The sequence below is a fragment of the Staurois parvus genome, unplaced genomic scaffold, assembly GCF_062004578.1.
Source record: "Staurois parvus isolate SC_StPar_1 unplaced genomic scaffold, SC_StPar_1.0 ptg001570l, whole genome shotgun sequence".
Taxonomy (NCBI): Eukaryota; Metazoa; Chordata; class Amphibia; order Anura; family Ranidae; genus Staurois; species Staurois parvus.
The window spans coordinates 605,885-633,292 of record NW_028319366.1 but is presented as its reverse complement, the minus strand read 5'-3'; the positions used below and the strand labels follow the sequence as shown (position 1 = coordinate 633,292).

The window sequence follows — 27,408 nt, the reverse complement described above, 5'->3', positions numbered from 1 at the left end:
AAACTCAGCCACTGCCCGAGAGCCCGGGGTCAGTAAGAGGCCCCATGAGATGCCCCTGGTACCTTTTTCATAGGCTTTGAGTTTGGGCAAGGACACAGGGGCCCCCTGATCCCCTATTGCCCGGGGGCTCCATGAGTTGTCAGTCTGCCCCTGGCTGGGGCATAAATCCTGGAGCAGGGGTGGACTGAAAAATCATGGGGCCCCCGGGCAATAGGGGATCATGGGGCCCCTGTGTCCTTGCCCAAACTCAAAAAAGCCTATAAAAAAGATACCAGGGGCATCTCATGGGGCCCCCTACTGACTCCGGGCCCTCGGTTTCCAAATGGTCAGTCCACCCCTGTCCAGCCAGAATTTTTTATTTTTCTGTTCAGGTGGAATAGGAAAGAATTAACATTTTTGTCACATGTTTACTGCTGTCTGTGTCCCCACAGTTAGTGGGAAGAATTCTCCCCAGTAGGGGACACGGTTCCTCACACTTCCCCACTCCAGCCAAAACAAAACAAAAAATTTGATCTGAATTTCCACTTCAAATAAGTCCAAATAATTTTTTTTTTCCAACTTATTTAATAACTTTATTCAACTTTATTTTATTGCCTATTGATTAAAAAAAAAAGTGTCCAGTCCTATCATTGCACAGCTCATGCAGGAGCAGAGCCGTCAACTTTCCCAGTGCATAATGAAGACCACTATATCCAGGTTATGGCCATTCACACAAAGAAGCAAAAAAAAAAAAAAGATCAAATCTCTTTATATGAATGCAGAAGTTTGAGGTGACTCGACAGAATAATGTGTCATAGAATCACTATCAGATTATAGATCATACGGGACTGTACACACACAATATGAGTACCGTGATCTCTACGAGGGGTAATAAATACCCCGAAAGGTTACACTCAGGAGCGGACTGACCATTTGGAAACTTCGGCACTGCCCGAGGGCCCGGGGTCAGTAGGGGGCCCCATGAGATGCCCCTGGTACCTTTTTCATAGGCTTTTTTGAGTTTGGGCAAGGACACAGGGGCCCCATGATCCCCTATTGCACGGGGGCCCCAAGAGTTGCCAGTCCGCCCCTGGTTACACTGACACATTACTGAGCATGTATTGTATGTATTGAGCATGAAAACATATCTGATTACAGGTCCACTTTATAACAGGGCAGAAAGAGGCACCAATTCATATAGGACTTGGGAAAACAAGGGAGCCATCCACACCCCAAAATTCACTGCCTGCAGCTCGCCCCCTTGCTCATGTATCGGCGAGAGCGAGTGAACCCCAATAACTTGTACAGCAAGCAGTCATTTTTCTGCTATATAAAGTGCAGGTTGTCACATTTGCCCGCCATCTTCGCGAGGGTCGCTGCAATATGTAAAAACAGAATTGGTGTCATCCGATGGAATTGCTAGAACAAATAATCCCTGGATGAAGACAGCGGGGTCAGATTTGTGCTATTTGTTGTGCAGTTAATGAGTGACCGGATCTCCTCGTACCATCATTGCGCTGAGAAAACACACGTGTTTGTTTAAGGAGATTACAACAGATTTACCGCTGAAAAACACGAATACGCATCGAACAGACATTAACGAAAGGGAACGGATCGCTGGATCAAGGAAGACCAGGGGCGGACTGACCATTTGGAAACTCGGGCACTGTCCCAGGGCCCGGGGTCAGTAGGGGGCCCCATGAGATGCCCCTGGTACCTTTCATAGGCTTTTTTGAATTTGGGCAAAGACACAGGGGCCCCATGATCCCCTATTGCCCGGGGGCCCCATGAGTTGTCAGTCCGCCCCTACTTATGATACTAATGTCATCCAGTTGCTTTATGTTCTGGCATTAAGTCGCCTCTGCGTGCGAGGAATCGAGCGTTCCTGTGTTATGAACGATGACAGCTGCTCTTTATAACGGGAACAGACCAGATGACCCCGCTGAGGATTCCGGGGGACGTTTGAAGGAGGTCAGTAGGGGGCCCCATGAGATGCCCCTGGTACCTTTTTCATAGGCTTTTTTGAGTTTGGGAAAGGACACAGGGGCCCCATGATCCCCTATTGCCCGGGGGCCCCATGAGTTGTCAGTCCGCCCCTGAGGACGACACATTTACATACAGTGCTGGGAAAAAGTATTTGCCCCCTTCCTGATTTTTTTTTTTTTCCTGCATATTTGTCACACTTAAATGATTCAGATCATTAAACAAGTTTTAATATTACACAAAGATAACCCGATAAATACAAAATGTAGTCTGTAAATGATGATTTCATTTATTAACCCCTTCCAGTCCGGACACTTTCATCCCCTTCCTGCCCCCAGGCCAATTTTCAGCTTTCAGCGCTGTCACACTTTGAATGACAATTGCGCGGTCATGCAACACTGTACCCATATGAATTTTTTAGCATTTGTTTGAGACAGATCAAGATTTATTTTGGTGGAATTCATTCACCGCTGGGATTTTTATTTTTTTTTGCTATATAAATGAAAAAGTCCAAAAATTTAGAAAAAAAATGTTTTTCTTATAAAATTTTGCAAATAAATAATCTTTTTTCATAAATCTTGGCTGAAATGTATTCAGTTATCTTTTTAGTAAAAAAAAAAATAACCCAAATTAGTTTCTAACCAAAAATTATAATGTTTTAAAAATGTTTTTTACATTTTTATTATTTTTTTTTTTTTACATACTGTCACCCTAGCAGTACAGTGTCACCATAGTGACACTGTACTACTTGTGGGGGGTGATGAAGAGTTTTGTTTTTTTTTTACACTGATTGCTTTTACACCCATAAAGGCTGTAAAAGCAATCATTTCTCCTCTCTGGCTGCATTCTTGCAGCAATTGAGAAATACTGTGTGAGCTGTGATTGGTCACAGCTTGTCACATGGTATAAGGCTGTTGTGAATAGCCTTGTACCATGTGATCTCTGTTATCATTCACAGATTTCACACGTACTAAGCAATGACATTTTGCTTACCACTATTCATGTGATCACTGATTGGCCAATTGATCACATGATCGGGACCTCACACAGAGGTCCCGTACAATGATCGGTGTTCCACTGTGCCCGCTGTGTCCGGAGGACACAGCGGGCACAGGATTGCAGTGCTGCGCACTCCCCGGGAGCGCGCACAAGCAGGGGGCGTGGAGGACATTTATAAACAGCCATCCGACCCTGCACTGCCACTGTCCGGCCATTTATATACATGGGACGGACGGGAAGTGGTTAAGGGAAACAAGATGGCCAAACTTGCCTGGCCCTTTGTGAAAAAGTAATTGCCCCCTAAAACTGGCAATGAGTCTCTTACATCGCTGTGGAGGAATTTTGGCCCACTCTTCTTTACATTGGAGGGTTTTCGGGCATGAATGGCCTGTTAAAGGTCACGCCACAGCATCTCCATCGGATTTAAATCCGGACTTTGACTAGGTCACTCCAAAACCTTCATTTTTTTCTTTTGAGTCATTCAGAGGTGGACTTGCTGGTGTGTTTCAGATCATTTCCCTGCTGCATAACCCAAGTGTGCTTGAGCTTGAGGTCAGAAACCGATGGCTGGACATTCTCCTTCAGGATTTTCTGGTAGAGCACCCAATTCACGGTTCCATCAATTATGGCAAGTCGTCCAGGTCCTGACCATCACACTACCACCACCGTGTCTGACTGTTGGTATGATGTTCTTCTTATGAAATGCTGTGTTAGTTTTCCGCCGGATGTAAAGGGACGCACACCTTCCAAAAAGTTCAACTTTTGACTTAGTCATCAATCCACAGAATATTTGCTCAAAAGTCTTTGGGATAAAAAAGATGTTTTTTGGTAAACGTGAGATGAGCCTTTGTGTTCTTTTTGGTCAGCAGTGGCTTTCGCCTTGGAACTCTCCCATGGAGGCCATTTTCGCCCAGTCTGTTTCTTATTGTTGAATCACCTTAACTGAGGCAAGTGAGGCCTGCAGTTCTTTAAATGTTCTTCTGGGTTTTTCTATGACCTCCTGGATGGGTCGTTGTTGTGCTCTTGGAGTAATTTTGGTAGGCCGACCACTCCTGGGAAGGTTCACCACTATTCCAAGTTTTCTCAGTTGGTGGCAGGGGTGGACTGACAACTCATGGGGCCCCCAGGCTATAGGGGATCATGGGGCCCCTGTGGCCTTGCTCACATTCAAAGCACACCAAAAAAAAAAAACTATAAAAAGGTACCAGGGGCATTTCATGGGGCCCCCTACTGACCCCAGGCCCCCGGGCAGTGCCGAGTGCTCGAATGGTCAGTTCGCCCCTGGTTGGTGGATAATGGCTCTCACCGTGGTTCACTGCAGTCCCAAAGCCATAAAAATGGCTTTGTAACCCTTTCCAGACTGATACAGGTCAATTACTTTGTTCCTCCTCTGCTCTTGAAATTCTTTCATTGCGCCATGATCGGTTTCTTTTTTGAGCTTTAAAGCAGGCCACACGAGTTGAATTCTGAACGATTTTTCAATCTAAATCATTAGTTCTGTAATCCAATGGTGCCACCAATGATTTCGAAAATCAGTTGTTTTTCACGAATTTTTCAGCATGCCCAATAAACGAAACGGGGAGAAACCACAAAAATCGGCCCCACTAACAGAGTGAAAATCGGCCAATTATTCTTAGGTCCGATTTTATAACAAAAAATCGTTCGAAAACCAACCCATGTATGGCCAGTCTTACCGTGCTTCAGTTTGTCAGAAAGGTTCTATTTAGGTGACTTCTTGTTTCAACAGGTCTGGCAGTAATCGGGCCTGGATGTGGCAAGTGAAAATGAACCCAGCTCTCCAAAAAATGGGGTTAATTACAATTCATTCATTAATTAGCGAGGGGGAAGGGGGCAAATACTTTTTCACAGCACTCTATACTTCAGAATTTTGATTCCGAGGTATTCAGGATAAAATGTAGCAATGTGACAATGTCCAGCTTTCCATGAAGATCTGAGCTAGATGAAGATCATGGACTGCTCATTGATACATTGTATGCAGGATCCTTTCATACAATCTTTTGAAGTGCTCTGCAACTTTGCATCTGTACTGCCCCATATTTGAAGGGTAAAGCTGGCCATATTCTAAATCTCCAGCACACATTCGGCAGTTTGGAGTCACCGGCAGAAGAGCCGTGCTTCTGCCCATGATTCCAATTCATAGCAAAAGGCGCATTGTGTTATTCTTAATGGCACCCCAAACACAGTATGATTTTGCCACAACTGTCGCACAACAGAGTCACACAGCAAAACATCCATTTTAAAATCAGGCAAAGCTTGTCACCCAAAAAGGAACATGAACTTGTTTTGGGTGACAAACACACATAGGGCCCATCACACGGGGACGCGTGTAGATCACGCTTTAAAAATTGCAATTGTCAGTTCCCTCTACACATGATCTGAATGGGGTCTAAAGCTAGGCCCACATCTCAGCGACTAGGGAACGTGTGCATAATCTTGTGCGATTTTGATTCAGAGAATTGCACTGCACTTTAGCAGGTGCGCGGGAGTGCCATTCATTCTTAATGGCATTCCTCACGTCGGCACCCACAGTGTACTTTTGTATGCACAAAACTGCATGGTGCTGCTGCAACATGTGCTTCAATGCAATTTTGGAAAAGAGTCAAGGATTTATTTTCTGCATTTTACGTGCTTCGAATAGTCCATTGAAATTAATAGGCCACCCTATCAATGATGTGCAGCAATGTATTCATGCATCCAGGGCAGGGGCGGACTGACCGTTTGGAAACTCGGGAACTGCCTGAGGGCCTGGGGTCAGTAGGGGGCCCCATGAGATGCCCCTGGTACCTTTTTCATAGGCTTTTTTGAGTTTTGGCAAGGACACAGGGGCCCCATGATCCCCTATTGCCCAGGGGCCCCATGAATTGTCAGTCCACCCCTGATCCAGGGATGGATAAGGGGGTACCACCAGTCCTCCTGTATGCGGCCCAGGTCAGCAAGGGGGCCCAGGCAGCTGGGTGAATCAGATATGGGCAGGGAGAGTGGTCGGCATGGTGGGGGTGCAATGAAAGGTTCCCCCCCCCCAAAAAAAAACACAGTTTACCATGCTTCAGTTATGAATGAACACAGCAAGTGATTAGTAGCAATCACTCATTGTGTTCATTCAGGAAAGGAAGGGGCTGGTGAATGTAACATCTTTACCGGACCCTTCCCCTACTCTCCATCTTGAAGGATCTTATTGTGTTCTTGAAGATGCCGGTGGGAAGGAGAGGAGGGAAGCCGGCAGCACTGGGTGGGGTGATTGATGCGCGGGGGGGCAATTACTGGAACCGATCCCCTGTATGGCTCTCTCTGCAGCAGCTGAAAGCCAGCGGGAGGGGGGAAAGGCAGAGAGGAGAAGAGTCCGGCTTTCTCAGGGGTTTTGTTCTAGTACTTGCCCCCCCCCCAATGCTGATCCCCCTCCCTGCCCACTGCGAGGGAGAAGCCAACTTTCAGCTGCTGCAGAGAGGCATACAGGGAAACCGTTATAGTAATTGCCCCACCCCGGTGCACCCATCACCCTCCCTGTACACCATACATTTCCCCCTGCTGCCCCCACCCCTGTAATGTTGTCAGCTTCCCTCCTCTCATTCCTATCAGCTGCACACAATAGGATCCTTCAGGATTAGAGTGGGGGAAGGGTACGGTAAATATGACACATTTACCAGCCCCTTCCTTTCCTGAATCAACACAATGAGCGATTGGTACCAATCAGTCACTATGTTCATTCATGATTGAAGCATTGTAGGCTGTGTTTTTTTTTTGTGGGAATGGGGGCTTGTCAGGTTGGCTGTATGGGGCCCTGTGGTTTGGGGGTCCCTGTCAGGTTGGCTGTATGGGGCCCCTTGGTTTCTAACAGCAGCCCTGCTGACGCATTAATAACATGAAAACCAAGCATCTCAGGGTGTTGTGTGATGTCAGACGGGGGAATTCTTCCTGAACAGCAAATAGGAACCCCATTGAATTCCATTATGTATCGCACGTAATAAAATCATCAGTCAGTGCAGTCAGCGCAATTATCTGAGAAATGTCCTCTCCGTGTGAAGTTCTCAACACAGGAAAATTCTCGACTGCAGGTCTGTGGTGACAGAGAACACAGACCCACCTCTGGCACCAGCCTGGCAGTGACAGAACTCTCTGATCCCTGCGTCAGAATAACGTGCTGGGCTGATCCCGCCACCAGAAAACAAAGCTTTTACCTTTAACTACGACTCACAAAACGTTGAAAATTGAAGAAAATGTTACCAACCCTAAAGAGTATCAAAACCAAGGGCACAAATGTAACCTATTATTAGTCCTTAGGCTAAAAAAAACCCAAACAAAACAATTTACCATGCTTCAGTTATGAATGAACACAGTGAGTGATTTGTAAAGATCACTCATGTTCATTCAGGAAAGGAAGAGGCTGGTAAATGTAACATCTTTTCCGGACTCTTCCCCCACTCTCCATCTTGAAGGATCTTGTTGTGTTCTTGCAGATGCCGGTGGGAAGGAGAGGAGGGAAGCCGGCAGCACTGGGGTGATTGATGCGCGGGGGGGGGGGCAATTACTGGAACCGATATCCTGTATGGCTCTCTCTGCAGCAGCTGAAAGCCAGCGGGAGAGGGGGGAGAGGCAGAGAGGAGAAGAGTCTGGCTTTTTCAGGGGTTTTGTTCCAGTACTTGCCCCCCAATGCTGATCACCCTCTCTGCCCACATCTGATTCTCCCAGCTGCCTGGGCCCCCGCCTGGCCCCTGTACAGCAGGACTGGTGGTACCCCCTTATCCACGGCCTTGTGTGTCAGTGTCACCCTTCCAGGTATTTATTACCTCTCACGGAGATCCCAGTACTCCCCATGACAATGCCATCATCCATTTTATCCAAAGGAACGGCACCATGTTTATCTAGGTATCAACCATGGTCACCATCTATGTCCTACTATACAAGAAGCAGTAGGAGCATCACACTAATAGAGAGGCCAGAATGAAGGTTTATTAGACAAGCAGTGTAAAAAGAAATCAACACGTTTCAGCAGGTCAGACCCCCCTTCATCATGGCCGGAGTATTATATAACCTCAGATATGACTGGACTCCATCGGATTGCAATAGTCGTTGTATGTAAAATGTGAAATCCTGCCACCTGCCGATATGCTTCGGCCTTCTTCTAATAATCATCCAATAGACCATCATTTTGGACTCTTTGATCATTAGTGTGACACCATTACTGCTTCCTATATAGACTTTACTCAAACCCCTCACCCCTTGGGGGTGTTCTGCTACATACGGGGGGAGCGTCAAAGCAAGTGAGCTTGACCAATAAGACAACCTTGTCCAACATTGGATATTCATAATTTAGTACCCCTTTTTTATATGTACCTCCAGGGGCGGACTGACCATTTAGCCACTCGGGCACTGCCCGAGGGCCCGGGGTCAGTAGGGGGGCCCATGAGATGCCCCTGGTACCTTTCATAGGCTTTTTTGGGTGTGGTTTGAGTGTGGGCGAGGACACAGGGGCCCCATGATTTCCTATTGCCCGGGGGTCCCATGAGTTGTCAGTCCGCCCCTGTGTACCTCACTATCTACTTCCTGGTCATTCCAAAGGACGGCACCATCTTTGTTCAGGCATCATCCAGGGTCATCACCCACTTCCTGGACTGATATGTCAGCTCAGAGATAACACAGTCATGTAAATCCTGGTGTCTGTGCTGTTCTTGGCTTTGTTCACAAATGTCTTACACAGACCAGCCCCCTGGTGCAGGCTCTCACCTTCCTACAAAAATACAATGCACAGTCTGATCACCGGGGGAGAGGAGACTAAGGAAATGCTTCCTCCTGCCTGCAGCAGACTGATGACATCACCTCAGCCTAGGCAAAGTCACTTACTGGAGCTTTTTATTAATAAAAGGTGGAGGTGCTCTGAAAAATGATACTGTTGCTGTACATTCTAATATATCAGGAAATTTACAGACATATCCACTTCTAAACTTTTCATTTGATAGTCGGTGATACTGGGAAGTGCCCTGGATGGTTTCATGACTTTACCTTATACAATGTGACCTTTGATACCATTAGCCACAGTTTATGGTGGTTATAATTTAATAGCAGCGTGTAACTGGAACCATGACAAGTTCTTGTCCCCGAGAGATCAGGACAACATGGACTGTGATGGGACAAAACAAGAAGGCGATGGTCACACGAGAGAGATGAAACATTTTCAAGCCCAGGCTGGATCTATTAATAGTTTGCCTTTATGAAAATTATGATTTCAAGGAAAGCTGCCGGAGATACCAGAAGAGATGATGCTGAACATATGCCCTTCTTGATTTATTAAAAAACAGGAACAGAGAAACAGAAAATGACATCATAACCATGTAGTTCCACCAGAAAAGAACATTGCATCATGAAAGCAGGTCAGCTGACACTGCCATCTAGTGGCATAACTAGTAATCACAGTATAGATATGAAAATTGTTATTGCACCTGTCTGTACAAACCGCATGCTAACCTGATCCTCCTATTTCTCAGAGAATGGGAGCCTTGAGGAACAGCAGGGCATTGATTTACAATGAGAAACTCTTAAAATACATCAACTATCTCTTTACATCTATTCTCTGTGTTGGGAGACCAAACATTATTTAAAGGAGAAGTTCACCTTTTGGAAGATGTTATATGTTCCACTCTAAGAACAGATGGAACATGTAACATCTTCCAAAAGGTGAACAGCCCGACAGCCCCCCCTCAACAGTCTCCCCGTACTATCTGTGAAATTTGAAAACAGTGCGGCTGTGTGGGGCTCCGCCCATACGGCCGCGACATTCATTCACAGACTTCCGTGAATGAATGAACTGCAAGCCCCAGCAGCCTTAGTGGCTGTGGGCTTGGAGTTTTCAATGAACTACCACGGTGCTGTAGAGTACCATGGTAGTTCATTGAAGCTTCCTGTCAGAATATCTGCTTGACTGTACATCCCGTACATCCCATACATCCCGTACATCCCGTACATCTCGTACATCCCATACATCCCATACATCTTGTACATCCCGCACACCCCATACATCCTGTACATCCCATACATCTCGTACATCCCGTACATCTCGTACATCCCATACATCCCATACATCTCGTACATCCCATACATCTCGTACATCCCATACATCCCATACATCCCATACATCTTGTACATCCCGCACACCCCATACATCCCGTACATCCCATACATCCCGTACATCCCGTACATCTCGTACATCCCATACATCCCATACATCCCATACATCTTGTACATCCCGCACACCCCATACATCCTGTACATCCCATACATCTCGTACATCCCGTACATCTCGTACATCCCATACATCTTGTACATCCCGCACATCCCATACATCTCGTACATCCCATACATCTCGTACATCCCATACATCCCATACATCCCATACATCTTGTACATCCCGCACATCCCATACATCTCGTACATCCCATGCATCTCGTACATCTTGTACATCCCGTACATCTTGTACATCCCGTGCATCCCGTACATCTCATACATCCCGTACATCTCATACATCCCGTACATCCCGTACATCTCATACATCCCGTACATCTTGTACATCCCATACATCTTATGCATCCCATACATCTCGTACATCTTGTACATCCTGTACATCCCATACATTTCGTACATCCCATACATCTTATACATCCCATACATCTCATGCATCCCATACATCTCGTACATCCCGCACATCCCGTACATCCCGTACATCACATAAAGCAAGCAGATATTCTGACAGGTCTGCAGAAGACCTACATGACATCAGCAATCTACTGATCGCTGGTGCAATGCTTTCCAGGCTCCTGCAGACAAAAATAATAAATGCACATTTTTTTACCTGCAAAAAAATTTTCATCTATTATTTTTGCCAAAAGGGTGAACTTATCCTTTAAAGGATAAGTTTGCCTTTGAAAGCATGTTACATGTTCCACCCATTTTTAGGGCACTATTTCTTTCACTGACACCAAGGATGAAGCATCCCACCCACTGATATTAATGCTGGGGCACTATCCTCCCACTGACACCAATGATGGGGCATTATTCCTCCACTGACAACAAAGATGGGGCACTATTCCTTTCACTGACACCAATGATAGGGCACTATTCCTTTCACTGACACCAATGATAGGGCACTATTCCTTTCACTGACACCAATGATGGGGCACTATTCCTTTCCCTGACACCAAGGATGAAGCATTCCACCTACTGATACCAATGATGGGGCACTATTCCTCATACTGTCACCAATAATTGGGCACATTCCTTCCACTAATACCAATGATGGGCCGGGGGCGTGTCCAAGATGGCGACCGGACAAGCTGCCTAAGCCGGAGCTCCCGACATCCCGATCCTCATTCACCGCCATCCAGGTGACCTCAGTCGGCAAGAGAAATCGGGAGACCCCGGCGTATCTGACGGGGACACCACTGAGAGGCTCAGGACATTTTTGGCCCTGCTCCGCTGCGGTGATCCGGTGAGGCCTACTGCGGCTGAGTGCAGCCACGATACTAGCCGGCTCGCGCTCGGCTGTGTGTCGGGTGCGCGCGGCGCACAGTGTCAGTGTGAGGAGGGGACTATTGGTCATCTCCCCCTTCTCACCCGGATCAGTGACGGCTGACGGCGGATTCCTCCGTTCCCGCTGAGAAGCCTCCATAGGTGACAGTGGAGCGGTGAGGCCTGTCACGGCCCGCCGAGACCGGGACCACACCCATTAGAACGCCGGGTGAGTGAAAAGGAGGAGTGTAGGTCTCCAGCAACTATGTGCCAAGCACAGTGAACATAGTTCCCTGTCCCATCGGGGCGCCCCCCCACACGAACCCAGAGAGTATCGGCCTACAATAGGGCCCAGATAATCCCCTGCAGCAGTGAGCTGTGTGACAGCTAGGCCCGACGAAGCTGACTCCTCTGCAAAGTCATACTAGGGGAACACAAAGGCAATCCCTGCAGTCCCTCAGGAGCACAAACTTCAGAGAATTCCACAGATCCAGAAATATTAATCTCTGCCTTTCTACTCATCGCTGAGGTATGCATCGCGATACCTAGTCTGTCCAGGAATAATTATCCCCCCTTCTTTCGCAAATTTTGGGGGTCCCAGCCCGATCCCACTGAAAATGTCTACATAATACCTTGATCCTTGACACACGGAGGTGGGATTACGCAATCATAACACAGAGAGTAACCGCTAACATGGGGAAATCTGACAAGAAATCTACTACTCCTCGTTCCAGATCCCCTCGCCGTCTGAATGGCCCTGTCAATCGCAGCATCCCGGAGTTATTCCGATCTCAGACGCCGGAGCACGCGGAAGCTTCTTCCCATGTATCTCCCCCACATTCGCCTCGTACGGAGACTCCTCTACAGTACATGACTCAAACCGCAGCTACCGCAATCAGACATTCTGAAACCTCTCCTCTCACCATAGGGGACTTGAAAGCGGTTGCATCAGATATTAAAGGGACTCTCTCTGCGGCAATCGCTGAGTTACATATCGATATGCAGGCAGTGGCTAACAGACTTGACGCAGTAGAGGATAAAGTAATCACACAAGACCTAGCCATTCATGATATGCGCACACAGGTTGACACGCACACTATGCATTTGAGGGAGCTCGATCGTCACATCGAAGACCTGGATAACAGGGGAAGACGACATAATTTAAGGGTACGTGGTGTCCCTGAGGCAATCGAATCTGCACAACTTTCCCAGGCGCTTTTAACCATCTTTAATGATATTTTGGAAAGACCGCCTGAATCACCAATTGAAATCGAACGTCTACATAGGGCCTTGCGTCCTAGAGGCAGAGACACTGAGCCACCGAGAGATGTAATTTGCTGTCTGGTAGACTTCAGACTTAAAGAAGAAATACTACATAGAGCTCGGGATAAACACCACTTGCGGTATCATGAAACAGAAATTAAATTATTCCAGGATCTATCCCACCTCACCTTGCAATGTAGGAAAGACCTACGCCCATTACTAGACCTACTTCGCTCCAAGGGAATAGCATACCGCTGGAAGTTTCCGTTTGGCCTATCAGCAACACACCTGGGGAGATCAGCTCTCATGAGATTCCCGGAAGATCTTCCACTATTCTGTGAAACTCTGAATATCCCTTTACTGGATATTCCCAACTGGTCCAGTGCATCTCTTCCCTCATCACGGTCAATTGAAGACCCCATGGAGCTGCAATTCTCTAGACACTCTGGAGGAGAAAGGCGAAGCAGATCCCCTCACACCTCAACCACCCCTGTATGACGGCGGCTCATTACTGGAGATAGTTTACCAGCATCACCTGCACATCGCAAGGCACGTCACGAATGACTCTCCTCAGTTTTCCCTTCTCTATCCATCTGTGTAGCATCATTCTCCCAATCGGAGGCCTCTTTACACAAGGCCCAAATGAGTTTTATATTTTTCTTGTAGTTCACGGTTCCATACCACAGTCTATCGAAGACCACCTAGGATCCCGGGGAGTGGACACTGGGGTATGTTTATTGTATCAAATCAGCATATTTTTTCTGTACACTATTTACCAGTTATATATATTTATATATCTTAAATATACCTGCTGAAGTTATTCTCGCTCTTGGCCCCAGGGGTCTATATGTGACACTGCTAATGGAGATGTGGGTTGTACCCCTGTTGACTTGGGAGTTTGCTCACCTGATCAGTACCGGCCTAATATATTAACTTACTAGCTCTAACAGAAACAGAAATGTAGGCCTATTTGAGATCTAGAGATGCAGGCCAATTCCCTTTTCTGGATCTACGCCTGACTCCCTGAAACTCAATGTCTTATGTGTTAGATGCACTTGGGACATCCATATGTTCCTGCTTTTTGTGTCTTAACACCAAAGTTGTCTAAAACCAGCTGATCCTATCTGGAGGACACGTATTTTATATCCCTTGAGACACCCCGGGAATAGCCTCCATACTCTTCCTTACTATCTTTAAAGTGACTATATGGTAATGCTTGTGCATGATCGTATTATACTTGGCTGTACAACTTGCCCCTAATGATTCCCAGAGTATGCTACCGCCATACGGTCCCATAGGATTCACTCTCAGTTTAACATGCTTTCCTCCATACCCATCATTCAGCCTTGATACGGGTGTATAATTACCTGTGTTAAGTAGACACTATGTAAATATCCCGATCCCGTAACCTCCTCACTCTCCCTATAATATTTTTCTCCCATATAGTATCCTGAACTCCTTCATATGCATCGTAGTACCTGGTATATTACATACCTTCTACTCACTCATGGACTAGGTGGTGTTTCAGATATGAGACATGGGACCTCCATATTCGATGTTCACATTTATGGCTCATCTCGCTGTTGTGTTAAGTTTTGACCTATACAGTTATTTGATTTGATCCATGCTCTCAGCTGGCCACGGATTATGAATGCCCTCTCTTTGATGATCTGCCACGGTTTGGTAGGCGTTGGGGAGTCCAGCATTCCTTAGTAGTGACCTGCTGTACAGCATAAGATCCCTCGGTTGGGACTAATATTTACCTTGTTTTTGGAAAACGGTCCAACGGAATGAATGGCCTAAGGCCTACATCCTGGAATATTCATATGTTATGTTATTGCTGTTACCCTGCATTGTTTCGTATAAAGATGGTATTCTTGCTCGGAACTGATACAGTTTATGAAGACCATCCTACAATGGCACGATTGTTTGCCGTGCAGGATCGAAGTCATTTATAGGAATTGTCTAATTATTTCCTATATTATGTTTAACTTGTGATTGTATAGTATTTTGGAGGTATGAGTATGCTTGCTACATTCTATTGAATAACACAGCCTCAATGTCTATTCACATCAACATTTTCTACATTCAATCTCATAAGACCTTTCCGTTAGCACATACCTCCTTCACATCAGTTCTAGTGCACTTACTCCTGTGAGCCTTACTATCTAACCTCTTGCTCATCTACAATATTTTTATTCCCCCAGCTTTATATATACTATTTTACACCTACCTCCCTTTCCCAATAGGAATAGATTACCTCTCGGTATAAATTAGCTACTTCCCACATAGCTCTGTGTGTCAAGGACACCTTATGTTAGACTAATTCCTTTGTATACCTCTCGTTTGAGAGAATAAGTCCTCCTTACGATTATTTTGTATACTCACAATACGGCTGTCTCTGGGTTCGACACATCTCCACATGTAATTTTGTAATCCTTTTACATACAACCATTTCATAAGACCTTTAATAGGAGATAGAGTAGCTGGTCTATCTCTTCTCTGGAGTTTAGTTTGTTCTGGAAGTTGAAGGAATATATATCAATACATATATATGGGTTTCTATGAGACACGCCTGACACTTCTTTTCTTCTCTGTCACACTCTTTATTTCTTCCTCCACATAATTACTATCTCTATTTCTACCTCTACACGTCCCTGTTTTAATCCCCCCTCCCCCCCCCCAAAAGAAAAAAAAAAAATTTCCCCCCCCCCTTTTTTTTTTTTTTTCCTCTCTTCCCGCCACTCATTTGGTATACCTGTAGACTTTGAACAGGTTTTTCTGGTATACAACAACATGGCTATCAACCACACATCTACATGTTCAGCCCGCACGCTCTCAGTGGCCTCTCTTAACGCCAAGGGCTTAAATATACCTGAGAAACGCTCACAACTTCTAACATACATGAAAAACCTTCGAGCAGATGTGCTCTTTATCCAAGAAACACACTTTCGAATGGATCACATACCTAGATTTTCAAATGCTAATTACCCAACGGCTTATCATGCAGTCAACGCGGAGGTGAAAGCAAAAGGTGTATCCATCTTACTTTCCAAACAGCTCTCATTTAAAGTTACTGAGTCTCTCGAAGACCCTGAGGGGAGGTTCCTCTTTCTCAAAGGTACCCTTTTTAATAAGCCACTTACTTTTGCCAACATCTACAGTCCCAATACCGCACAAGTATGCTATTTTCGTAAAATCTCCAAATTACTTGCTATGTTTCAATCAGGTATTTTGATTCTGGGAGGTGATTTTAATGTAGCTTTGAACCCGTTGGAGGACACTTCAACTGGTTTTTCCTCTAAACCTTTCAAAGCACTCAAACAGATTAAACTTGAACTTCATGACCTTCTCCTTCATGATACCTGGCGCACCCTTCACCCTACGGACAAAGATTACACCTTTTATTCCGCACCACACAAACGCCATTCCAGAATCGACTATTTTTTTCTCTCGCAAAAGGACTTACATATATTGAAATCGGCCTCGATCGAGCCAATGATTTTATCTGACCATCACCCAATTATGATGACTTTACAATTCCCGGATACACCAGCCGCATCCAAAACATGGAGATTGGACCCCTTTCTTCTTACAGACTCATCTGTCACCCTCCAGATCCGTGATTCTTTGACCAACTACTTTAAAGAAAACACATCTCCAGATACGACCCCTCTCGTACAGTGGGAGGCGCACAAATGTGTAATGCGTGGCCTTCTAATGTCCATATCCGCTTCACGAAAACGCCTAGCTCAAACATCTTTTACTGCCTTAATGCAAAAAGTCCGTGCACTTGAATGCACGCATAAACGCTCTAGAGCCTTGGAATCTGCAACAGAACTAGATCAGGCGCGAAAACAACTCCAAGATGTCGTTGAAAAAAAAAACAAACGTAATTTTACTCTACAACAGAAACTTTTCTATGAACATGGAAATAAGAGTGGCAAATTTCTAGCCAGGGCCGTGCAATCTAGAAGGGCAGCTCAGCAAATCTATCAGCTCACTTCCAAGCAGGGTCGCTTACTGAAAACATCAACGAATATTGCAGCTGAATTTGAGCAATACTATTCCTCTCTCTACAATTTACCCGTACCATCTAAACCGACAGGAGACACTAGGCCTCGTGAGACTATTATCCAGACCTTCCTGACCCGATACCTTCCAAACTCTATTTCTAGAACACAAGCGCAAGACTTAGATGGCGCCTTGACCCTGACGGAACTACAACAAGCCATTGCACAACTGAAACCTGGTAAAAGTCCAGGCCCTGATGGGTTTATCACTTCGTACTATAAGTCTTTCAGTGACATCTTAGCACAGCCATTTCTACGGGCCTTCAACACTTTAGATACACCAGGGCAATCCATGCGCCATCTCTCTGAGGCCCATATTACGGTCATACCAAAAGAGAATAAAGACCAAACCTCTCCAGCAAACTACCGTCCGATCTCTCTATTAAACGTTGATCTAAAGATCTTTGCCAAAATCCTGGCCAATCGTCTATTACGCATCATAGATCCCATCATATCAACAGACCAGGTGGGCTTTGTACCAGGGAGAGAAGCTAGAGACAATACAATAAGGGCCATAAATATTCATCATTGGTTAACTCAAAAGCAACAATCTGGCTTCTTTCTATCTCTAGATGCAGAAAAGGCATTTGACAGACTGGCGTGGGACTACATGGAGGCAGTTCTGATTGGAGTTGGATTGCCTCCGCGTTTCCTGGCATTTATCATGTCTCTATATACCACTCCCACAGCTAAAGTGCGAGTTAATGGTCTCCTTTCGGATTCCTTTTCGATAGGCAATGGGACTAGACAGGGATGTCCTTTATCCCCTCTCCTATTTATTCTGACTCTGGAACCTTTGTTGAATTGCATCAAACAGAATGATAACATCAAGGGGATTCTGATAAATGGCAAAATTCATAAAATAGCAGCCTTTGCTGATGACATACTACTTTTCCTAACAGACCCACATATCACTTTACCTAATCTGCTGCAAGAATTCAAGTTGTTCCAGTATTTGGCTAACTTCAAAATCAACTTCTCTAAATCCCAAGCCCTTAATGTCTCCTTGACCCAAGATGTGTTTAGACAAGCAAAATTGAATTTTCCTTTTACTTGGCAGTCTGAGGCGATCACGTATCTGGGTATCCAACTACCAACTCACCTAACGGAACTTTACGATAAAAACTTCTTACCCCTCTTGCGTAATATCTCCACAGACCTTCAGACTTGGAATAAACCCTGGTTCTCTTGGTTTGGTAGAGCAGCCATTCTCAAGATGAACGTACTTCCTAGAATATTGTATCTACTGCAGACAATACCGATTAAACTACCAACTTCTTTCTTCGCATCCTATAAAACACTCTGTACCTCCTTTCTTTGGTATAATAAACGCCCAAGAATTAGCTTTGCCCAACTCACCATGCCCAAGAAGGGTGGAGGTATTGGATTACCTGATATTGCCCGATACTACAGGGCTTGTCACCTAGCGAGGGTAGTAGATTGGACCACGACCCACAATCATAAGGTCTGGGTTGGTTTGGAGGCAGATTTCTCGACAATACCACTTGCCCCTTCCCCTTGGCTGGAAAACTCTCACATTCCTTCGGAGTTTCGGGAACACCCTCTTATAGGTCCTACCTTAAGCTGTTGCCATCAGTTGTTCCAGAAAAAAGAACTCTCTTCCTCTCCGGGTCCTTTAACTCCGATCAAAATGAATCCAGAGTTTCTGCCGGGTATGTCCCGGGCCTTCCTAGCCGGAGATACTTGTCCAGCTAATCTGACAGTACATCAACTCTTTAAAAATAAGAAGTTCTTATCTAGAGAGGACATTATGAGGACATGGCCATCCCTGAACTTTACGCCATGGATGTTCAGACAACTTCATCACTTTATACGAAGCTCCCCACATCTACAAGATTACTCAAGGCCACTTACTCCGTATGAGAAACTTTGCTTTACGGACTTCCCCCAGAGACATGTTATATCCAAGCTCTATTCCTATCTGGATACCGCCAATACGTCTCATCCTCGAAAGGCCTGTGAGGCTTGGTCGCTTGATCTACAACTGCCATTGTCACCGGAAGATTGGGATCACATCTATGACCATATGCATACAGGTTCCATTTGTGTCTCGACATAAGAAAACAACTATAAATTATACTCTAGATGGTACAGAGTTCCATCCTTGCTTCATAAATTTGACCCGGACATTTCGGATTTATGTTGGAGATGTCAACAGGCAAAGGGTACACTCCTACATATATGGTGGGACTGTCCGCTGCTGCAGCCCTTTTGGAATAAAGTGCGAGACTTAGTTTCACAAGTAACCACATACAATCTAGACTTCACCCCTGCACAATTTTTACTCCACCACTCCTCACTTCCTTTTCGGACTTATCGTAAGTCTCTTGCCTTGCACATGATAAATGCGGCAAAACAATGTATCCCTGTGCACTGGCGGTCAAAACAGGTTCCCACTGTACGGGAGTGGTTTCTTAGGGTCATCAGGATTGCGGAGATGGAGGAGCTGATTTCAGTGGCAAAAGAACACCCCGAGAGATTCAGGAAGACTTGGGCATGTTGGAAACACTTTCAAACCACCAGTATTTATCGTTTTTCTATGAATGAATGAGACGAGATTCAAGAACACAAAAACCTTTAGAGCTCTCACCTCTAGAATTGCTCCATAGACTGAGTCTACCCGGACTATATCTTACATAAAGGTATAATCTACGTCACCATAAATAATGCTCCATGATATGATTAGTTAACAGCCACTATTTATTATTTGACCCCCTCCACCCCCCCCCCTTTTTTTTTTTTTTTTTTTTATCCCCTTCCTCCTATGATGCTACTCTTCACACTTCCTTTCACCTGATGCGCCTTTCTCTCTTCTTTTCCTTTTCTTCTTTCCTTCACACCTTTTTCCTCTACAAATAACTATATCTTTTATGAGGGACAGGGTGCCCTTTCACATATAGGTATGATTGTCTTTCACAATAAGAACCCTACATTTCCCGGCTACGGACACAGAAGAACTGCACGTCTTCAAATGATATATTGTACTACGCTTCATGGTCCCATTATTTGAATAATCCCTACGCATTAGAGCAGCATCCACTATAATTCTCTAGACTACCTATTATAATCAGTACTCTTTTTTTGGTTTAGTTTACTCAACTACTATAATGTGATCTTTTGTATCAGGGTAATTCACACTTCAAATAAATAACTTATGACCCGTCTGCGCTACGGGAGATTAAGACAGATGTTTATGCGCGGACTGTGCTCCGTATCCGTATATGACTTGTTATGCCTTTCTTATTTCAAAATAAAACTTTTTTTGGAAAAATACCAATGATGGGCCATAGCTTGCCTTTTCTAGTCACAATGACCACAGTCTGGCCCCCTCAAAGTCTGAAGAGCAATAAACTGGCCCTTTGTTTAGAGAGTACGGCTACAGCAAAATTGACAATTACAAAGAAAAAAAAATATCCATTTTAACTGTCTACTAGATATAAAGATTCTAATTTCCTCAGGTGGTTTTTTGCTGTTCAATAATTGTTGTTGAGGGTCACCAACTGAAACTTTCTCTTGTGTCCTGCAGAAATTATTGCCGTGGAGTCGGTGAGCCCGGGTGTGCTCAGCAATGGCATTGGATCGTATTGCTCTATCTGCGGGGATCGAGCTACTGGAAAACACTACGGAGCTTCCAGCTGTGACGGCTGCAAAGGGTTCTTCCGAAGAAGCGTGCGCAAAAATCATGTGTATGCCTGCAGGTCAGTGTTGTGTGGTCGGCCATGGACGTGGGTTGGTGGTTTTATGGGTTTCTTGTATTCACTGACTTCAAACCTGTAGAACTTTCTTGTATCACAGCAGACCGCAATGCATGGGTGTGTTACCATGCACTGCAGTGAAAACCAGTGCAGGAGTGTGTTGGGGTGCCATCCTCAATTGCGCATTCCATAATAATGGTGCATTTGCAGCTTCTTTTTGCTCTTCCACCCTAAGAATGGCCAATGCCCAAGTTTACTTTGGAGCCCATTTACACTTCCATATTGTGGTAACACGTATGCATCACTGCATTGTGGTGCCATTGACTTTGCTTGGCACTAAGGCAATACACCTACTACCTACATTGCAGCATGCACTGTGGTGCAATGCATTAAAAAAAAGGGTTCTGTCCAATTTTTGGCATATCAGGATGTGTTGTCATCCCATTAATTTCAATAGACTGCATTATGCAATGCATGTTAACGTACAGGCACATGGGCCAACTGGTAAGGATCTTCTCAACCTGTATAAACGTTTTGTTATTCGGTTTGTAATTATTTCTATGCACATGGGGACAACCATATCTGCTGATTGGATGTAACAGATTTCCTGCTTTGTAGAAGTGCACAGTGATTGTGCTTCATTGTTCTTCCTTTTCAAATCCCCACCCTGGGAGCATGCGACAGGGTGACAACACAGGAGCACAACCGGGTGACAGGGACAGAGCGTTGTCACCCTTTAACAGGATGTGTCTCATTATGGATTATTTTAATGTAATCAATGAGAAAGTTGCAGATTTAAAAGATTGATTTACATGTTAACCCCTTCCTGCTCAGTCCAGAGGTCCTTTTAAGTAGGTCTAAATACTTGGGGTGGGATGGACTTCCTGATCCTATGACCACTGTGATTGGTTGCCGTGGTGGTCACATGATCAGTAGCCCATCCTTCCAGCTCCCAATCATAACAAGAAGCCCAGAGCTATCTACGACAGCTCCGCCACTGTGCTGGGATCGTGCAGTGAGCGCACTCTCCGTAAAGAAACCTCAGCTGTCTATGGACACAGATGTGGGTGGCATATATGAGAATATGAGATGTTAGCAATTCACACCAATTTTAACCCCTTCCTGCCCAGCCCCAGTGTCCTTTTGACTGGGTCTTTACACACACGGGGTGGGAAGGATTGACCAGTCATGGTCAATCCTACCCATAGTCATGACTGTTGTGATTGGTTATCACAGTGGTCCCATGATCGGGAGCTGATCCCGCCAGATACCGATCATGAGCTTAGATCGATATCGGTCTTTGACAGCTCAGTCATTATGCTGGGAGTGAGCAATGAGCAGAAACAGGGGTGGACTGACAACTCATGTGGCCCCCGGGCAATAGGGGATCATGGGGCCCCTGTGTTCTTGCCCAAATTCAAAAAAGCCTATGAAAAAGGTACCAGGGGCATCTCATGGGGCCCCCTACTGACCCCGGGCCCTCGGGCAGTGCCCGAGTTTCCAAATGGTCAGTCCGCCCCTGAGCAGAAAGCTCTGCCACCCTTTGACACATGTACGTGGCGTGTAGACATTAAAGCCCACCCTCTTTGCTGCTGCATGTATGCGTTACGTGGGTGGCCATAGGTTAAAGTTCAGAAACTGAAAATGCTTAGACGGATCAACAAATTTTTTTTAGTTAGAATAAGAAGGTCGCACTGGGATGTCTGTAGGTTCACCCCGGCTACTTTCCAGCCACTGGCTCAGCCGCCGCGTCCATCATTCCCCGCTGGCGACCTCTGAGCTCACTGGCTCCCGTAGCGCTCACCTTCTGCCATATCGCAGAGTCAAGGTTTACGCTTATTTTCCGCTCATTAATTACCGCCAACCTTTCCAAGGCACGGAGAGGGAAATAATCAGTCTGCTGGTGGAGCTAATTAGGCGGCGGGGAAAGTGGTAGCGAAGAGGAATGAAAGCTTCTGGCTGTATTCATCAGGCCGACCTAACAAAGGAGACAAACAGCAGCACTGTAGAAGCACATAGAGATGGAAAAAGGGGAGACCAGGGGCGGATTGACAACACATGGGGCCCTCAGGCAATAGGGGATCATGGGGCCCCTGTGTCCTTGCCCATACTCAAAAAAGCCTATGAAAAAGGTACCAGGGGCATCTCATGGGGCCCCCTACGGACCCCCGGGGCACGGGTGGTGCCCGAGTTTCCAAATGGTCAGTCCGCCCCTGGAGGAGACTAGAGCCCCAGGAACAGAAGCAGCTGTGGGCCCCCCATTAATAAGGACTGCAATGGCACAGAGAAGCCCCCATTTGTATTGGTCCATTGGACACCAACTGCCTGCAAATACTCTACATCCTCCCAACTTTGAACAACATCACTATCTCTCTATGTTGCTACAGAAGGTTCTAGCTGGGGCCCCTAGACATCCACTGGGCCCTAGGCTCCTGCTCCAGCCTAAAATAAAATGTTGGGGAAAAGCAGCAGAAACGTAAAAAAAAATTCTCTTTACAGTAGACTCAACATCAAGCCAAGCTGAGATACATGAATAGAATACTTACCTTTCCATAAATCCCACCTCCGGCTTTCCCTTCAGCCTTGCACAGTTGTACCGGCGCTTCTCCTGGACTGAAATATGCATTAGAAGCTGCAGCAAGTCAGAAAAAGCCCACATTTCCTAACTGGAGGACATCCAGTATCATCTAGCTCTTTCCTCCCCAGCCTGACTGTCTCTGGCCCGTCCCTTTCATTCATTGGATTTCCGTTCTTTCAATCATGGAGGCTCAGCATCGCAGTCTGTCTTGGAATGCCCACTCCTCCAGACTGACACCCACCCATCAAGGCATTTTAATATTTGCATAACTCCTCCCAAGAGCCAGCCCACTGCTTTTATCAGGGCTGAGGGTTCTGGAGAGGAGTACTAAGGCAGGGAGCTGCAATGGTTCAGGAAGCTATGTACAGCCCCTTGTTTCACCTTCTCACCAGCCATACGCGCTTTACTGACAGTCTCCTCAGCACTCCATCTTCTACCCGACTCCACTGTCAGCCCGACTCTTCCATATTTATAGGCCGGTCCACCAGGGCTTCCAAACCTGGGATTGGCCAGACCCCCTCATGAATATGCTGATTAAGACTCCTCCCCTTCCTTCTTACCGACCTCTGGTAGGTTCTATGGTCCTCCAGAGTCAGGAGGAGGCGATAGAGCCACAACCTGTGGAGTCATCCAGCTGACCTTCAATAACCCAACCTTAGTCACATGACTGAAACAATTACCATGAGTCACACACGGATTTTACCTATAATACCCTACACTAGAGGGTGCATAACAACAACACCCTCACAGCTGTAAACAAGGATATACAAGTGCAAAAATAAATAAAATATATAACAATTTAATCAAATAGCATAAGCCACAATAATAAAGACCTGATGCTTTCCTGCATATTATTATTATTATTATTATTATTATACAGGATTTATATATTATTATTATACAGGATTTATATATTATTATTAGAGATGAGCGAATTATTCAAAAATTCGATTCGGCTGATTCGCCGAATTTGAGGAAGAAATTCGATTCGATGCGAATTTATTCGCTACAAATTTAACTTATAAAAAGGGTTTCTAGGCTTCAGAGAGCCTTTAAATTAGTGCAGAACACTGTACCTTTAATTTAAATGCCCTTGGAGATGAGGAAGGAGAAGGAGAAGGATGAGAAGAAGGAGAAGGAGAAGGATGAGAAGAAGGAGAAGGAGAAGGATGAGAAGAAGGAGAAGGATGAGAAGAAGGAGAAGGAGAAGGAGAAGGATGAGAAGAAGGAGAAGGATGAGAAGAAGGAGAAGGAGAAGGATGAGAAGAAGGAGAAGGGTGAGAAGAAGGAGAAGGATGAGAAGAAGGAGAAGGAGAAGGATTAGAAGAAGGATGAGAAGAAGGAGAAGGATGAGAAGAAGGATGAGAAGAAGGAGAAGGATGAGAAGAAGAAGGATGAGAAGAAGAAGAAGGATGAGAAGAAGGAGAAGGATGAGAAGAAGAAGAAGGATGAGAAGAAGAAGAAGGATGAGAAGAAGAAGAAGGATGAGAAGAAGGAGAAGGATGAGAAGAAGAAGAAGGATGAGAAGAAGAAGAAGGATGAAAAGAAGGAGAAGGATGAGAAGAAGAAGAAGGATGAGAAGAAGGAGAAGGATGAGAAGAAGAAGAAGAAGGATGAGAAGAAGAAGAAGGATGAGAAGAAGGAGAAGGATGAGAAGAAGAAGAAGGATGAGAAGAAGAAGAAGGATGAGAAGAAGGAGAATGCCAAGCCGGCAAAAAGTGTATCTGCAGAGCTCCGCTATTTCTTAGCGGAGCTCTGCAGATACACTTAGCGGAGCTCTGCAGATACACTTAGCGGAGCTCTGCAGATACACTTTTTGCCGGCTTGGAATTCTTCTTATTTTCATCCTACTTCTTCTTCTTCTTCTGCATCCTCATCCTCATCCTCAGAAGAAGAAGAAGAGGATGAGGATGAAGAGGAAGAAGAAGAAGAAGAAGAAGTAGGATGAAAATAAGAATTCCAAGCCGGCAAAAAGTGTATCTGCAGAGCTCCTCTATTCTGCAGATACACTTAGAGGAGCTCTGCAGATACACTTTTTGCCGGCTTGGAATTCTTCTTATTTTCATCCTACTTCTTCTTCTTCTTCTTCTTCATCCTCATCCTCATCCTCAGAAGAAGAAGAAGAGGATGAGGATGAAGAAGAAGAAGAAGAAGAAGTAGGATGAAAATAAGAAGAATTCCAAGCCGGCAAAAAGTGTATCTGCAGAGCTCCGCTAAGTGTATCTGCAGAGCTCCGCTATTTCTGACAGTTCTCTGACATTCACTCCATACAGCGGTTGAAACATTGTATCTATTTGTTTCCATAAATGGAAACAAATAGATACAATGTTTCAACCGCTGTATGGAGTGAATGTCAGAGAACTGTCAGAAATAGGCTATTTCTGACAGTTCTCTGACATTCACTCCTCAACCGCTGTATGGAGTATTGAATGTCAGAGAACTGTCAGAAATAGCCTATTTCTGACAGTTCTCTGACATTCACTCCATACAGCGGTTGAAACATTGTATCTATTTGTTTCCATAAATGGAAACAAATAGATACAATGTTTCAACCGCTGAGCTCTGCAGATACACTTAGCGGAGCTCTGCAGATACACTTAGCGGAGCTCTGCAGATACACTTTTTGCCGGCTTGGAATTCTTCTTATTTTCATCCTACTTCTTCTTCTTCTTCTTCTTCATCCTCATCCTCATCCTCAGAAGAAGAAGAAGAGGATGAGGATGAGGATGAAGAGGAAGAAGAAGAAGAAGTAGGATGAAAATAAGAAGAATTCCAAGCCGGCAAAAAGTGTATCTGCAGAGCTCCTCTATTCTGCAGATACACTTAGAGGAGCTCTGCAGATACACTTTTTGCCGGCTTGGAATTCTTCTTATTTTCATCCTACTTCTTCTTCTTCTTCTTCATCCTCATCCTCATCCTCTTCTTCTTCTTCCGAGGATGAGGATGAAGAAGAAGAAGTAGGATGAAAATAAGAAGAATTCCAAACCGGCAAAAAGTGTATCTGCAGAGCTCCTCTAAGTGTATCTGCAGAATAGAGGAGCTCTGCAGATACACTTTTTGCCGGCTTGGAATTCTTCTTATTTTCATCCTACTTCTTCTTCTTCTTCATCCTCATCCTCAGAAGAAGAAGAAGAGGATGAGGATGAAGATGAAGAAGAAGAAGAAGAAGTAGGATGAAAATAAGAAGAATTCCAAGCCGGCAAAAAGTGTATCTGCAGAGCTCCTCTATTCTGCAGATACACTTAGATGAGCTCTGCAGATACACTTTTTGCCGGCTTGGAATTCTTCTTATTTTCATCCTACTTCTTCTTCTTCTTCTGCTCCTTCTTCTTCATCCTCATCCTCATCCTCTTCTTCTTCTTCTGAGGATGAGGATGAAGAAGAAGAAGAAGAAGAAGTAGGATAAAAATAAGAAGAATTCCAAGCCGGCAAAATGTATATCTGCAGAGCTCCTCTATTCTGCAGATACACTTTTTGCCGGTTTGGAATTCTTCTTATTTTCATCCTACTTCTTCTTCTTCTTCTTCATCCTCATCCTCATCCTTGGAAGAATGAGAAGAATGAAAAGATTCTTCTTCTTCTTCTTTTCATTCTTCTTTTCATTCTTCTTCTTCTTTTCATTCTTCTTCTTCTTCTTTTCATTCTTCTTTTCATTCTTCTCATTCTTCTTTTCATTCTTCTCATTCTTCTTCTCATTCTTCTTTTCATTCTTCTTCTCATTCTTCTTTTCATTCTTCTTCTTCTTTTCATTCTTCTTTTCATTCTTCTTCTCATTCTTCTTTTCATTCTTTTTATTCTTTTCATTCTTCTTTTCATTCTTCTTCTCATTCTTCTTTTCATGAAGAAGAAAAGAAGAATGAGAAGAATGAAAAGAAGAATGAAAAGAAGAAGAATGAAAAGAAGAATGAAAAGAAGAATGAAAAGAAGAATGAGAAGAATGAAAAGAAGAATGAGAAGAATGAAAAGAAGAATGAAAAGAAGAAGAAGAAGAATGAAAAGAAGAAGAAGAATGAAAAGAAGAAGAAGAAGAATGAAAAGAAGAATGAAAAGAAGAAGAAGAATGAAAAGAAGAAGAAGAAGACGAATGAAAAGAAGAATGAGAAGAATGAAAAGAAGAAGAAGAAGAATGAAAAGAAGAATGAAAAGAAGAAGAAGAATGAAAAGAAGAAGAAGAAGAAGAAGAATGAAAAGAAGAAGAAGAATGAAAAGAAGAAGAAGAATGAAAAGAAGAATGAAAAGAAGAATGAGAAGAATGAAAAGATTCTTCTTCTTCTTTTCATTCTTCTTTTCATTCTTCTTC

The 27,408-nt window shown here is 44.7% G+C and overlaps 1 protein-coding gene across 2 annotated transcripts in view; it reads left to right on the top strand.

Moving 5' to 3' along the window:
• LOC149435246 (hepatocyte nuclear factor 4-beta-like) overlaps nt 1–27,408 on the top strand; it is a 55,599-nt gene that overhangs the window by 3,695 nt on the left and 24,496 nt on the right. For both annotated transcript variants that reach the window (XM_089662859.1, XM_089662860.1), the window contains exon 2: nt 20,362–20,533. In XM_089662859.1, the coding sequence (XP_089518985.1) occupies nt 20,362–20,533 (172 nt within the window). The remainder of the gene's footprint in view (nt 1–20,361; nt 20,534–27,408) is intronic.